The sequence below is a fragment of the Gouania willdenowi genome, chromosome 13 (genome assembly GCF_900634775.1).
Source record: "Gouania willdenowi chromosome 13, fGouWil2.1, whole genome shotgun sequence".
NCBI lineage: Eukaryota > Metazoa > Chordata > Actinopteri > Blenniiformes > Gobiesocidae > Gouania > Gouania willdenowi.
In genome coordinates, this window is record NC_041056.1 from 26,252,600 (window position 1) to 26,268,540 (window position 15,941).

Genomic DNA, 15,941 nt, shown 5'->3' on the forward strand with positions numbered 1-15,941 from the left:
CAGTGTTCTGGATGGTTCAGCTCTCTCATGGTCCAGTTACCTCTGATTTGCATTTTGTAACCTGACATGTTTGTAAAAAATGTTGCAATAGATCACAGCTAATAAGGTTACATATCCTCCAACCTGATGAAGGTCAAGTCCCAGAGTGGTCACTTTGGTCCTTTAGTGTGCATTTTGCATGTTATCTTGCATGCTCCTCCCACCATCCAAAAACCTGAACGTTAGGTTAAGTATGGACCCCTGTGTGAATGAGATGTCACATCTCAAGGAGTCATCCTTGAAATTAAATAAAAGTTTAACATGAACATCAGCAGCTATATTGTGACGGTAGCACGAACAGACATATCAGTATTTATGAAATGCAAGCATTTAATAGCAAGGAACCATTATTTTGTTATTTAAATCCAATTTTAGATAATAAATAATGTGTATATATATATAATAAAAATAATGAGGAGAAATCAAGATGAAAAATGTAGATAAAACAAACAAATCATGTTAACAAAAGTTTGTCATTGTTCTAAACAGTTTCAGATTGTTATCCTTGGTTCATTATATAAGCTCGGTGGAGGTGTGGACAGGTGTCTTTTATACAGACAACGAGTTTAAACAGGTGCCATTAATATATGTAATGAGGATAGAAGAGCTTCTTAAAGAAGAAGTAGCATGTCTGTGAGTGCCAGAATTCTTGCTTGTCTGTAGGTGTGAAATACTTATTTTATGCAATAATTTACAAAACAATTATTTCAGTCATACACTGTGACTTCCTGGATTTTTTTTCTTCACATTCTGTCTCTCACAGTTGAATTGTACCAAGCTTTCTCATCTTTTTAAGTGGGACAAGTTGCACGATATGGCCAAATATTTTTTGTTTTTGCCCCACTGTGTATATATATATATATATATATATATATATATTCCAGTTATTTATTGCAATTCAAGACGTGCAAGTCCAATGAACAACTTTAAATGGTACAAAGTACTGAGCAGCCAGAGGTTAAAAAAAGGTTTAGTTACCCAAAACTGAAAAATAATGTGCATTTCAGAATTATACAAATAGGCCTTTTTCAGGGAACACAAAGTGGGTTCACAATTTAAAGCTGTCCTGCAGCAATGAAGGTTGAATCAACCTTGAAAGCTGGTGCTAATAATTCCTACAGGTGTTCCAACTTTTCTTGAAATATATATATATATATATATATATATTGGTTTTAAATGCTAGAAGACACTTACACAGTCTGCAGCGCTCTGTGTGTAACACTGCTACCTTAAAAATGACCAGATTATGATAACAGCTGAAATTGTATTCCATGTTTATTAAACCTTTCCTATTCAGATAGCAACACTTTGAACAGTTTTAGCTTTTAATAATGCAAACTGCTAGGGTCGATGGCCCACTTTCATTGATATGCTGGAGTGTTTTTGTGAAGTTGCCAGAAAAGCAATACAGCCTGTGTTATATGTTTGTGTCAGCGTGATTGATTGTTACTGGAAGCTGTCCATTCTTACACCCTGTTAGCTTTGAACCACACCTCGCCCTAACTAAGCCAGTTTCGACTGTTTAACCATGTTTTGAAGCTGTTTATACGGGGGGATGAGATGACAGTGGGTGTACACATGTGTGCCTTTATGTTGTGGTCAGTGTTGGAAGCGCTCTCTGTTACAGATTGTGCCATCAACATTTGAACGACCGCACAACCACAAAGCCCAAGCAGATATCCTGTGACGATGATCTGTTCCTACGTTTTGATAGATTTACTAATTCAGTTGGTTTCTATGCAAGCCATCTGTATGTGTGGTTTTCTTAAAGACACAGTTCATTGGGCAAACAGTCTTGTAACATCCTACCATTAAATTCTACTTGAGAACATTTTACATGTCTAAATCTCAATGTGTTTTTCCTGTCTTCCTCAGACCCCTCATATGATTCAGTACGGCGGACTGGCTGGTCCAACAACATGCACAGTGGCAAAGGTAAGGCGACAGAAATAAAAAAGAAAGTGTATATTTGTACGGTTACCGAAGTACAAGCACGTAGCGTCTTAGGGTTAGAGTTAAGTTTAGGATCAAGTTTAGGTTTAGGGATAGGGTTAGGTTATAATCCAATATCGCAACAATTTTTGCATCTGTCTAACAATGGTTAGGGTTAGGTTTTTGGTTATCTTTCTCGATTCATCCCCCCGAAAGCGATCCTTCAACCACTCCAGTTTGGTGTAGGGATGAATAGGCAATGCACGGTCAACACCAGGTACCATGCTCCAAGATCAGTCAGGGCCTTGATGTGTTTAAGATGTGCAGGTCTTCTCTCTTTCCCTTCTCTCCCACTTTTTTGCATCCTCCTCTTCTTTCCACTCCTACCTTTATCGTTGGGGTTAGGGTTGGGGTCAGGGCCAGGTTATCTTTCTCGATTCATAGTGTTTGGGTTTGGGTTAGGATTAGGGGTTAGGGGTTAAGGTTTGGGTTAGGTTATCCTTCTTGATTCATAATGTTAGGGTTAGGGTTAGGGTCAGGGCTAGGCTATCGTTCTTGATTCATAGTGTTAGGGTTAGGGTTAGGGTTAGGATTAGGGGTTAGGGGTTAGGGTTTGGGTTAGGTTATCCTTCTTGATTCATAATGTTAGGTTAGGGTCAGGGCTAGGCTATCGTTCTTGATTCATAGTGTTTGGGTTTGGGTTAGGATTAGGGGTTAGGGGTTAGGGTTTGGGTTAGATTATCCTTCTTGATTCATAATGTTAGGGTCAGGGCTAGGCTATCGTTCTTGATTCATAGTGTTAGGGTTAGGGTTAGGTTTAAGGATCAGGTTTAGGGTTAGGTTTAGGGATAGGGTTACGTTATTACTCAATATTGCAACATTTTTTAGGGTTAGGGTTAGAGTTAGGTTTAGGGTAACGTTAAGTCAGAGTCACGCAACTGGCCAGATAGGGGCGCTGTGTACGGATAGAATGTTGGTATATTGATACGGCAACCGTACGGATAGCCACTGCCAATAAAAAAACACATTTCACAGTTAGTGATTCGACAGTATTGAGCGGCTAAATGCCACTTTTTTCAATGATGACGCCCCTTTCATGATTAAAGAAAATACTCTACTTTACACACAGTCTCCATCAAAGCGGGGCCAGATCCAGCATTCACACAGTCTAGACGTGTGGAATGAACTTTGAAGGTTTAGGATAGGAAAAACAAGTCAGTCTCAGCAACCAGCTTGTGTCCTATTATCTTTGGACTTGGCTTACACTCCTTTAAACCCAGCAGCTTGGTTATCTGTAGTCAGCCCTCTGATGTTTTGCCATTTTAAAGTCTCTCTGTCTCTCTGTGCAGGCTCACCAGTGGTTACTCAAAATGTGACAAAGACTGCTGAGCAACCACGCGCTCAGCCAGGTAACAACACACGTTGTTATATCCTGTTGTATTAAATGACACAAATATCATATTTTGCCACATAAATGTTCAGTATTGATTATTTGTTTCAACTTCTCTTGGTAATTTACCCAGAAAAGTGGATTTTTTTATTTTAGAATTAAATGTATTCTTAAATCCACATATTTACTCCTACATTGGCAAAGGAGGGAGGTTGTGAGTGTGGGGAGGGATAATATGCCAATGACTATTGGTACATATACCAACATTAATACCAGCTTACAATTGTTTCATTTATTTTAATCTAACCATATACACTATGGAAATTGAAAAGATAGTTTAATAGATTCAATAATAATAATAAAAAAAAACACCTTTATATGAGAATCAAACTCACAACCCTGGGCATGCATACTGAAATGGAATATCTCACAAATCAGTCCATCCCAAATTGTAACAAATGACTATTTATTGATTTTTTTTTTACATTTATTTTGAATATATGAACAGAGTATCACAAGAAACAAAGAAAACAAAAAGATTATCAACACAATTTAGCAATTCAGTTTACATTTCCGAAAAGGAGTGGGAAGAAGTACATATTTGAAGGTGGATTCACCTTATCAGGCAACCGATATATTGTAATAGTTTTTCGCTGAAGCGTTTGATATTTCTATGTAGAGAACTATCTACAAAAGGGAAAATATAATCAAATTGAATTATACTTTATATACCATGTGATGTCCTCTCTTCAATTAATTAATTAATTCAATTTTTATCTCCCCCATTAGTGTCTACATTGTGGTCACCTGATTCAAATATACTGGACATCTACATGTTAAGTCATGTATAATAACGTTTTTTTAAATTATATAATGTTTTTTTCATCAAATTAAAGATTAAACACAATTTTATTTCATTATAATATATACATACATATTTACTATATTCATAGTGAACTCAAATTATAAGGCATATACAGGGTACATTTAGATTGAATCTGAATGGAAGATGATCAAAAGTATGAGCATGAGTTGAAAAATGAGTAAGTAGAGATATGACACAGATCTTTTCTTATCTTCAGATCCCTATCAGATTCTGGGCCCCACCAGCAGTCGACTTGCCAATCCAGGTAATTCCATCAGGAACATCAGTGACATCAACAACTCAGTGTTTCCTAAAAAGCACAATATCTATCTACACTTTTTAACAAAAATGTGTTTGTGTTCATCTTCAGGTTCAGGTCAGATCCAACTGTGGCAGTTCCTCCTGGAGCTTCTGTCCGACAGCGCTAATGCAGGCTGCATCACTTGGGAAGGCACCAACGGAGAGTTCAAGATGACGGATCCCGACGAGGTGGCGCGGCGCTGGGGCGAGCGCAAGAGCAAGCCCAACATGAACTATGACAAGCTGAGCCGTGCGTTGCGCTACTATTATGACAAAAACATCATGACGAAGGTGCACGGCAAACGCTACGCATACAAGTTTGACTTCCATGGGATTGCTCAGGCGCTGCAGCCGCACCCCACCGAGTCCTCCATGTACAAATATCCTTCTGAACTAGCCTACGTGCCCTCCTACCACGCCCACCAGCAGAAGGTCAACTTTGTGTCCCCACACCCTCCGTCAATGCCCGTCACTTCCTCCAATTTCTTTGGACCCACAACTCAGTACTGGAGCTCACCTACTGCAGGGATCTACCCCAACCCAAATGTCCCTCGCCACCCAAACACTCATGTGCCATCCCACTTGGGCAGTTATTATTGAGAAAACCTCTCTAACACCATTGCAACCCCACTTTTACTCACACCAAAGTCTAAGATGGCTGACCTGCACTCCCACTGATGCCCAACCAATGAAGACTTGATTGTTTGGAGCGTTTTTTTCCGCTGAGGAAAGTTCCCTCCTGAATGAAGGATGATTGAAGAATTATTTTTTTTGCAATCTTCTTTAAATAACTGAATGCTATTGTCCAAAAATGGAATACTACTAACTGTACAAGACCAGCAACTTTTTTTTAGGTTCGATAGTCTTGTGACTCTTCCCTGTCCTCTTGAAACCCAGCGGCCTTTGGGTTTCCTTCTGAAACATTCCCAAACCAAAGACAATCTCTCGTCATATCGTTACCAAATCAGACATGGGCCCATTACTCATGGGTCTCAACTTGCATCATTCCCTTTACGTAAACTATTTAATGTGTTGAGCTTCTGCCTTCGCCCCCTTACCATCTTCCTTAGAGATATGTGCTTCATCAAACAATTGCCCATTTGTTAAACTGTTGTTATCACTCCATCTGCTCCTTTTTTGCATCTGTCTATATGTATTGCATGTGTTTGGAGAGTTTTCTAAAATTTGCTGGCTAAGGTGAAGCTTCTCAGCACTGAATGAAACGTGGCAACTGGAATGTGCCATTCATGATACAGTTAATTTAATCCTTCGAACTGGAAGGCAAGGGACGGGTCAGAAGCTGTAGAAGGAAGCGCTGTATGTTTTGCTGACCTGGGTCAACTCTGTTGCCTAAAAAGCTTTCTGTGTGAGTGTGTCAAGCTTGAGGCCAGCGTCGCACACAGAGGACCTGATTGTGCCGGGGGAAGTGGAGTCTGGATTCAACTGCAGTCATTAGCAACAGTAATTGAACCCAGGTCAGATGTGGGTTTTTAGAAGGCCAAACACCTGGATTTACATGTTTGCCATTCCCAGACATCTTGTCGCTCAACCATGTCAGTATTAATGTGAATGTGAAACAAACAGATAGAAGAGAGAGAGTGAATTTTTAGTAAAGAAACTTTCATGGGCCTATACACTCAAGATTATGACTCTAAAACACGAGGGGGCCTTTGTTCAAATGCAAATGTGTTGATATTATCTTTTTTATTAAGTGTATTTTGGTTTTCATTGTGCTGTAGTAACAATCGAAGCACTAACCCTCCTGAGAGTTAGTGCCACCTTTTAACTGCTGATTTTTTTATGTCTGTACACTAAAGATGAGAAAGCAGTGCATTGTAAACCACCAACAAAAAGTGACCAATCAGTTCTTTCTTTTAATCTTGAAGTGCACTGGGTTGTTACCGGCTGCTGTGGGGCTCCTCTTTCATTAATGTTGGCCAGTCAGGAACGTTGAGGTCAGCACAGAAAAGGGGGGCTATGTAGTAAGTCACATCATTAACAGGTGAAGCTGCAATTAAACCAGGGCTGGATCCTAATTTGAGAGCGACATGTGTTGGAATGTTACCCAACAAAGTACACATGAGTCTCCCATGAGGATATCTAGAACAATAATGTGTCCAAAACATCCACCGTCCAGTGTTCAAAGCTGTTAGTACCCAAGGTGGACGCTTGAATATGAATTACTGGGTCAAAGCATTTTTTATCGGTGATTTAAACCAAGAAAGTATGACGAGATGAAACATTGAAGTCCTCAGATTCGCAAACGCTGTGCGTTTGTTAGACCTATTTTGTATTATTTTATAAGCATCAGTCAACTAGGCATTAAAGCAACTTACTGTATAAATTATGCAGAGCTATTTTCATATGTGACACAGTATTAAAAGACAAGAGAATTAATACGAGTTGACCTCGGTCAAAAATGCAAACCTTTTGAAGTCCATTTCTGCTACGTAGTTTGTTAAGCATTTGAAGCATGTTTTATCTGTACATTTGGGCAAATCTGTTAAACACTTTGATCGTCTTGGTATTGTTTATTTTTGTGAAATCCAGTTTTAACATCCTAAGTGCCTGTAAGTGTGAAAGGTATTTTCTTGTATTCCTGAAACCACAAATGCCTGCTTGAAACATATTCTAATAGCAATGGATTCCTCTCCTACATGTGATGATGATGATGATGATGATGATGATGATGATGATGATGGTTAATCCACTGTCAGTCACTTTTTTCCTGGAAGTAATAGTATTTTATAATTTTCAGGTATTTTTATTTTTTTAAACAAAACCATAAGTATTATAAATCTCTCAAAGTAATAAAAGAAAAGGGAACATGTAATTTGTAGCATAAAGAAATGATTTTGATATACCCCTCACATTTGTTCATGTTTATAAACAGTATTATGGAGAACTAGATCCGTGCTACTTCCTATATGCTATGTATTTTGGATATCAAATATATAAATATATGAATTTATATTTGTTTGTGTATATTTTACATTAACCAGTGTATAATTATTATTATTGTCATTCCTGCAATGTATGAAGTACCTACTTTTTGTTTAAAAAAAAAAGGGCTTTTGTATTGAAAAATGTGACAAAATAAATGTTTTTACCTCTCCAATCATCATTGGTTGCCTGGCTGTGGCTCTGTCAGATTGTCCGATGAGTTTTTATTTTTTATTTTTATTTAATTTTAATTTTTTTTTATGATTTTAGGTGTAATAAGAAAAGTGTTGCTGGCTGGGAGGACATAAAGTCTTAGGTAAGGTGCATGTCTTTCTCGTCCCAGGCTTTCACTGTGAGCAGAAAGCATTAGCACTGCTGAAATGAATATAACAAATGACAGTTAGATATTGTTGTTATTGGTGCAATATTAATTAAGTTGTTTTATTGAAAATCTCAAAACAAAAGCAAATGGACTGTAGTTTGCTATTTATGTTTTTTTTTTTTTCAATCTAATAAACATTTAGAGAAGCTTGGAATTTAATGTTTTTTGTGTGCACACATAAAGTGTAGGTTAAAATTAAGTAGTAAAATGCACGTCAAATATGGAGCTGGATCTTTGTAACATTTCATATTCAGGTACTGTTATAATGGTTAACTAATGCATAATAAGCACAAATTAACAGTTAACAAGCACTTGTAAGATGATATAAGATGCTTATCAAAAATAAAGACAATTAGTGTTTATTAATGTACTGGAATAACTGTTAATTAAAGCTTTAAAAGTACAAATCAATGTTAATAAGCACTTATATGATGTATATTGACAGGTAATAAGCACTTATAAGATGGTATAAAATGCTTTTTTACAAAAAAAATAGACTATATAAGTGTTTATAACGGTAATGTAATAACAGTTAATTAATGCTTAAGAAGCTCAACAATTTTAAACAAGTTATAACTTTTTCAATCTTTTTCCTTTCACTGAAAATATATCTTGTTTTTTTTATTGACATAAATTATTAATTTGATTGAAAATACTTTATTGATTCAAGCATTTCTTTCCTGATTGAATAATAAAGAAACCTCTAGTAGAACTGCTCAACAAAAAAAGCAATGACTCATTATCCATTGGAAGATGTTTTTTTTTTTTTTCCTTTATTAAAAGTGTCTTAAAAACCATCTCATTTTTTGTTTGTCATTTTACAACTAATACATATTCAACACAAATCTGAATCCCTGACAGAGTCTTTGTTCTCACCCACTGCTGCAGCCTCTGACGTGAGACTTGAAGCATATGCGGCTCATTAGGCCTCGGCCTCGGTGACACCTGTGAAAGCATCATGCTGGCGTACAGCATGTGTTGCTATTCTTTCAAAATGGAAAGTTCTGGTTTCATGTTCAGAACGTGTGGGCTAAATAATGGGCATGCTGCTTTCAGCTTTCATCTCCCTTTCACTTCCACTGTGTTGTGTTTAGATCCCTGTTTGCTGTCACAACTTTGCTCTGCTGGCAGAAAAAGTGCCAAAATAGGGGTTGGCATCTGTCATTACATTGCTTTGACCTTATTGATCGCAAGTCTGGTACAATGACTTGGTTTAGTTTAGGGGTGAGTTTTAGAAAGCTTTTCAAAACAAACGTCCTCGTTATTTTTGTGTGAGACAGCTTTTTAAAATAATAATAGCAGCATTATACGATTATCATAGTGAGACAGGTAAGATTTCAGATGTGGTTTCAGCTGCACTGAGTGCTTTGTTCACTCAGCTTTAACACGCTCCTGTTGGCAATGGACTGACCTCTGAGCAAAATCCTTTTATATTGCTGAATTGCTAAGCATGTCCTAATGGTTCATGTCCGACTTACTAGATGTATGCACACAGCAGCATCCAGTGGTGTGCATTATTTAACTACTTCATCATTTTCTCACTTTTAATGCTGGGTTTTCAAGTAAAATAAATTGTTTCACAGTAGCTGTTTTTCTACTTTTTCTACTACTCTGTGGGAGGCCAGAGGTAAAGTAGAGGCCTCGTCCTCATTTAAAGAAACTAAAGTTATTTTTATTCCAGCGGAAAACTCCCAGCGCTTTACATTCAAGCTCCTTCATCTTGCATGACCTGGCCTCTCTTGTTTTTCAAACAGGTTTTCAGTCGGCATGACAGTAGCAGGTGTGGTTTTACATACAAACACTTCACAATGACTCTCCTGACCCCACAGACGGCTTTCTTATCTTTGTCAAACACAAAGGAATACAAAGTGGGTTCTTTGCTTCCACATGTAAATGCTAAACAATGCGATACAATGTCGTTACGTAACCTTGCCTGGCTCCTCATTGTCCTTGAGGAGTTTGTCATTGAGAGGCGCACACTCCACCCTGAGTATAGAGGAATTGTCTCACATTTTAGTGGCATCCACGGCATCGTTGATGTCAATCACCTCAAAACCCTGGTTGACGTTTCCCTCTCTTGAGTGGTGGTGATGACCTTTGATGTTGTGGAAACAGTAGGCACAGTGTGCAGTAGCCACTGGTACTACTTTGGAGAAGTTGGAGAAGTCTACTCTGTACTTGCCCTCCTTGCTTCTGGAAATGATTGGCAAGAAGTTGTAGCCCCACATGATCTCCCGAGGAATGAACGAGGTCCTAACCTGACAGGAGGAACTGGTCGACTCGGCTATGCCGTCGAGAAAGACAACCAGCTCAAACTCTTGCTTGTGAAGAGTGTCCACAGCCATTTCAAAGAAAGGGCTGCTTTTGTCGATGACGTGGTACAGAGTGAGAGGGCAGACAAAGAAGAGGTTATCTTTCCCCGCATCCATGACGAATTCAATGTTCACCTGATCCATGATGATTGTCTCTCCATCTGATGAGTTGGTTGTTCTCAGCAGTTTTCCGTAGATCTGACTCCCGATCATCAGCGTCTTGCGCAAGTTTGCTACTCTGATTGACAAGCACAGGGAATTCTTTTTGGGACTGATAACAGCCATGTCACTGAATGTGATGGTTTTAGCTCTTTTCTTTGGTAAAGATATTTTGGACAGGATGACTCCACACATGAAGCAATTAATTATGGCTCCAACCAGGGACTGGATGATGAGAACAGCCACAGCACCTGGACAGAGATGCGTGAGCGCACGGCCACCATACCCAATGGTGGTCTGGGTTTCGAGGGAGTAGAGGAACGCTGTAGTGAGTCCAAAAACATTGTCAATACAAGGTACGTGATCTAAATCTGGGTTTTGCCACAACAGATCTCCATTGCTTCTTGCAATCCAGTACCACAGCAGGCCAAAAATGAACCAGCTCATGGTGAACGAGAAGATGAAGAAGAAGAGGACAAAACGCCACCGGATCTCTACAAAAGTGGTCCAAAAGTCAGCAAGGAATGCAAAGTGTTTGCTGTACTTAATGTTTCCATACTCAATGTTACAACGACCGTCTTTGGTCACTAGTCTGCTCCTGTGTCGTCTTCTCTCTGCCAAAGTGTCCTGAATGCGTTTATTCAGTGATCCAAACATTTTCGACAACGCAGAGACCTACGTGACATTGAAAAACAGGAAGCAGTTAATGCAAATACAAGCCTAATATGAAATTATGTAATTCAATCAGGTAAGTGATGTGAAAATCAAGACATTTCCAAATCATCTAAAAATGTTTGGGAAAATGCGAATCTGATCATAGCGTTATATGTTCGTTATGCCCCACCACACAATTTTTGTTTGGATACAGCAACAAGAAGACTATGTGGGGAAAAAAATAGAATTATGTTTCCACTGAGGAAATACTGTATCTTATTCAATGTGTGCTTTTGTGTCTTTTTCAATGCTTTGAATGTTTTACTCCTCTCCATATCTGTTGTATATAATTCCTGCTGCAAAGGCAGTCCCACTGAAATGTAGTGGGATGCAAATAAACGCACATCATTTATTATTGTGTGCTGCACTACAGTACATATCAGTTTCCATTGAAGCTATACTGGGAAAAAGTTAACACAATATATGTATATATGTATATATGTATCTCCAAAAGAGGGTTATCTCTTGCTTTTTGCCAGGTGAAAAACCAAAGCTGACCTCGTTAGACTGAAACAATGCTGCTTAAATACCTAGAAGTTTTTTTTTTTTTTTTTTTACTTTACTCAAGGTTTGTGCATATAAATAAATATTGCATGATGAATGACTAGTACACATTTTACCTCTTAGATGGATCAAATAAAAGTGGCTCATGCAAAAAAAAAAAAAAAACATTTGGAATTGGGTCATAGCACAAAATGATTTTCCAGTAAAATTACATGGAAACCCTAAATCCTCACATCCAGCGGGAAATCTGATTATCACGAGTATTTATGCATTTTGTACATAAAACAAAACAAAATGTTGCATTGCTGAAATTAAACAGGACTTAATAAAGATAAAAACGAGAGATACACGGTAATGTTTGCTGTTGTAAATTCTATGTAAAGTTAAACTCTACAAGTAGAGCTACAATTATTGTAAAAATGAGCATGAAAACTACTTGTTTTAAAAGTAATTTTGGTTTTTTTTATAAAAACATGTTATGTACAGTTTAAAGGGGGAGGGAAAATAGCTTTTAAAATAAAAAATGTTTTTATTACAGTAAATAAATTAACTTTTAAAATATTATATATATATATATATATATATATATATATATATATATATATATATATATATATATATATATATATATATATATATTAAAGAAAACTGGACTTACCCAACAAAGCGCAGTCTTTTTTTCCAATATGTCTTAATGTTTGCATTTGAAAGGAAAAACTTCAGGCTCGTCCTTCTCATCTGCCTGCTGACCCACACCTGTGCATTTATATTGTGCTGTGTCTATTAGCTACAGACATTCAGGTGATGTTTACGCCCACATACCCACGTGCAGGCACACACACACACACACACACACACACACACACACACCTCTACAGGCTCTAATAACCTGTGTTTACCCCACAGATGCCTGGCATCAAGGCCCAAGCTAACCTCCGATATCCATCCAGTCTTAAAGCATCTTTGGTTAAAGCTGTTTTACAGTAAATCTATACGTACAGTTCTGGTTCTATGAGGAAGGAATAAACTCCTGGTTACAGCTCAATGTGAGGATATTAGAAGTAGTAATCAATGAATCAAAGACGACTGCAACCACGTTCATCTTTATTTGAACATGTATCCCCCTCTACCCCCTACCAAGCCCACTAACTCTTTCAAGCGCATTTGAGAACCTAGAAAGTTCACAGGTGCTAGGGTAACACGTTCCAGATCCAAAGAGATGAATTGCTCTCTTGGGTCGACCTGGGATTGAATCAGCCCATGGGATGAAGATGTGAAGAATACTAAAGGTAGAAAAGTTGTGAACTGTAAGTGGTGTTATTTTTCATCTCCTTTGTTTCCAGGAAATCTAACAGGAAATGCTTCGGTGTTACCTTGCATGCTGTAAACACGTGTCTAAGGCTACGTTCACACTGCAGGACTTAATGCTCATGCGACCTGTATCTGATCTTCTTATGGCAATCTGAACGACCCAAATTAGATTTTTTCAAATGCGACCCAGGTCACTTGGATATGTAGTCCTAAATCTGATACCTTTCCAATCTTTTGCCAAGTGTGAACAGTCAAGGCGGATTTAATGCGCATTTGATACGTTGACGTCATTATTACCAGCTGGAGCTGAGCGCGCAGAAGAGCTGCATCCACTGTTCATACAATCCTTTTTCTGCACAAGAACATGGATTATCCTTATATTTGATTAAGTAAATAGATCCACTGTCTCTTGCATGCACTGCGCACCTGTGTGTGTTTGACGTGCACTTGTTTCCCCCTGCGCTAAACTCTTCATTTGACATAAATTTAATACAATTCAGTTCAACTTTATACAGCGCAAATTACAACAAAAGTAATCTCATAGCGCTATCAAAACATAAGTAAATGACAGTTGTTTATTAATAAAAGCAGGCTTTCCACTAAAACAAACATAAAACGAGCTTTGTTTATGAAGAACACGGACAGAGGCAGTAAAAAGAAGGAAGAAGATTTTTGCCAACTTGTAAATCAGGAGAAACCTAGAGTACTAAGAGTAAACCTTAAAACAAGTGCTGTCAATAGATTAAAAAAATATATTGTAGGATTAATTAATCATGCTCTGTAAATAATTCATCTAATTAATCTTTTTTTAAATCTCACCCAAAAATTGCTGAGAAAGGCCCAGACCATCAGGGGGTTTTCATTTAAGTTTTCCCAAATTTATAAAAATAAAATATAAATTCTTAATATAATGTACATAATATTTAAATATTTTAGGTGCCAAAAACCCAGTGACTAGGAAATTATAAAAATAGCGATATAAAATTAAAAGGTTCACAAAATAAAATCAAGTAAAAAAGGTTTAAAGTACCAGCAGCCAATGACATTTGACCCTCCTGTTTCCCGTAGCAACAAAGACCTCCTCAAACATAAATATATAATTTGTATGAGGAAAAATTAGGTTTTAATTGTCGGTTTTGGGTCGGGCTCTGACATAATTACCTAATGTCTGTGCGACCTGTCGATTTCGATTTTGCTCCGTCGGGTTTTGGTCAAAGCTTGAGGATTCATATCATAACATTTGTCTCTCTTTTTCTTTCTCCTTGTCGTCTTCTCCACCTGCTCATTCGTCCTCCGGCTGCACTGCACAAAAACTGAGACAAACGCAACAATGCGCATGCGGCTCAGTTTGGAGCCGCAGAGCGTTCACATTGGAGTCTGATACAGGTCACATTTTAAATGGTAATGTCAAAGGAAAAACAAAAAATTGGATTGCAGCAAAAAATCTGAATTGAGGATTAAGGCTTGCAGTGTGAACGTAGGCTTAGATTGAAAGTTGCAATATATGACTGTGAATTTACAAGAATTTAAGGTCGCTCGAGATTTTCTAAATTGAAGTTGTGATAACTGCACTTCAATTGTGCCTTTTCTTTAAGGGTTTTCTCGAGAGGCTCAGCTTGTATGTTCAAATAACTCCACTGGTTTGTCGTCTTTTATTTCAAACAATGGGATCATGAATACTAACCACACCACATAGCTTTGGTTGACTGTTGGGCAGGTTTAGATACATAAGGTAAACCTTAGAAATGTGTGTTCTCAGTGTTTCTGATACATCAGCCTATAGGCCTTTATGAGCTCAATGGATCTTCACATTTCTGGGTCGGCTACAAAAATATAATTAATGAAATTTGAATTTTACGCCAATAAAATGCAAGGAATACCAGTGCACAATCATGGCCTTCAGAATTAACTCTTACATATCATGTGCTCAACAATAGTACTGAAACAAATGTATGTTGAATTAAATAATCAATTTGAATAAGTATTGTTTCTACAATACAAAAAATACATTAGCAACAGCATTGTATTGATCTTCAACTTCTGCATTTAAAGAACCAAATGGCTAAAAGTATGGCAAAAGATATAGAGGAAGTGAAACAATTGTTGAGGAATTAACCAAAGTAGTGAAACAGCAGGCAGCCTTGGTGGATCTGATTGAGAACTTGCACGACAAGCAAGAATTTTGAAGAAAGAGAAAAGAAATTAAAGATACAGTGACAAAGAATTGTAAAACAATGATAAGACTCAATGGCAGGCAAAAGTTATGATCATCAGAAGTGCCTCAGAACTGGATAAATTAAAGTGAAATGAGATCCTACTTGGAACAGACCAGACAAGAGGGAGCATTTTTTAAATTTCATTCATTTATTGAGTTATATCAAGAATCTGAATTGAAACAAAGACATTTTTTCATTTTTTTGAAGAGCTTGGTTTCTGAACAACACGGAGCTGTTTTTCACCAACGTGTGGTAGGAGACACCTGGAGTACTCAGAGTAAACCTTAAAACTAGTGCTGTCAATAAACTAATCCTACATCAAAAAATATTGTAGGATTAATTAATTATGCTCTGGAACGCGTGTAATGAGAAAGGTTCCACGCTGTTTGGGATGTGAAAAAAAGAAGCGATTAACAACATCCACTTTTTTAGTGTGTTCTTTTTTCCTGTGATTAATTAATCACATTTAATGTGTTAAAGTGACAGCCCTACTTAAAACTACACTAAACTAAATTAGCAACACTTAAGCAATATCACACGAGAGGGAGTGCTGTTGTGCTGAAATATCAGCACTGGTGTGATTTGGTCGTAGGCACGAGGCCGAAGGTAGAGTGATCAGGGAATGTGCAGATCAGCTGCTTGTGTCCTGTCAGACTTTTCAACCGTCAAGTCTGCCACCATCATCCCAATCTCGAAAAAAATTTCGCACTAACCCACATCATGATGAAGGCTAATAAAGGCTAACCTAGAGGCTAGCAAATCAACTCCAGACTCCCTTTCTTGCTCGATCCCTTTGCTTATGGGCTAAATCGCTGCACATAAGACTGCCTAGAGGGATTGCGGACGCTAGACCGATAATTTAACAGGTTATTTT

The 15,941-nt window shown here is 37.7% G+C and overlaps 2 protein-coding genes across 8 annotated transcripts in view; one reads left to right on the top strand and one right to left on the bottom strand.

Annotated features, from left to right (window-relative positions):
- fli1 (Fli-1 proto-oncogene, ETS transcription factor) overlaps positions 1 to 7,650 on the top strand; it is a 37,173-nt gene extending 29,523 nt beyond the window's left edge. For all 7 annotated transcript variants that reach the window (XM_028464707.1, XM_028464708.1, XM_028464705.1 and 4 more), the window contains 4 exons: positions 1,915 to 1,974; positions 3,321 to 3,380; positions 4,444 to 4,491; positions 4,597 to 7,650. In XM_028464707.1, coding sequence (XP_028320508.1) covers positions 1,915 to 1,974; positions 3,321 to 3,380; positions 4,444 to 4,491; positions 4,597 to 5,126 — 698 coding nt within the window. In that variant the 3' untranslated portion in view covers positions 5,127 to 7,650. The remainder of the gene's footprint in view (positions 1 to 1,914; positions 1,975 to 3,320; positions 3,381 to 4,443; positions 4,492 to 4,596) is intronic.
- Positions 7,651 to 8,621: 971 nt separating this feature from the next.
- LOC114473943 (ATP-sensitive inward rectifier potassium channel 1-like) lies at positions 8,622 to 12,297 on the bottom strand. Its single transcript, XM_028463748.1, has 2 exons — positions 12,199 to 12,297; positions 8,622 to 10,997 (listed from the first exon to the last, which is right to left on the bottom strand). Exon 2 carries the CDS (start codon positions 10,977 to 10,979, stop codon positions 9,858 to 9,860), a length of 1,122 nt encoding a protein of 373 aa, XP_028319549.1. The 5' UTR covers positions 10,980 to 10,997; positions 12,199 to 12,297; the 3' UTR covers positions 8,622 to 9,857.
- Positions 12,298 to 15,941: the final 3,644 nt, after the last annotated feature.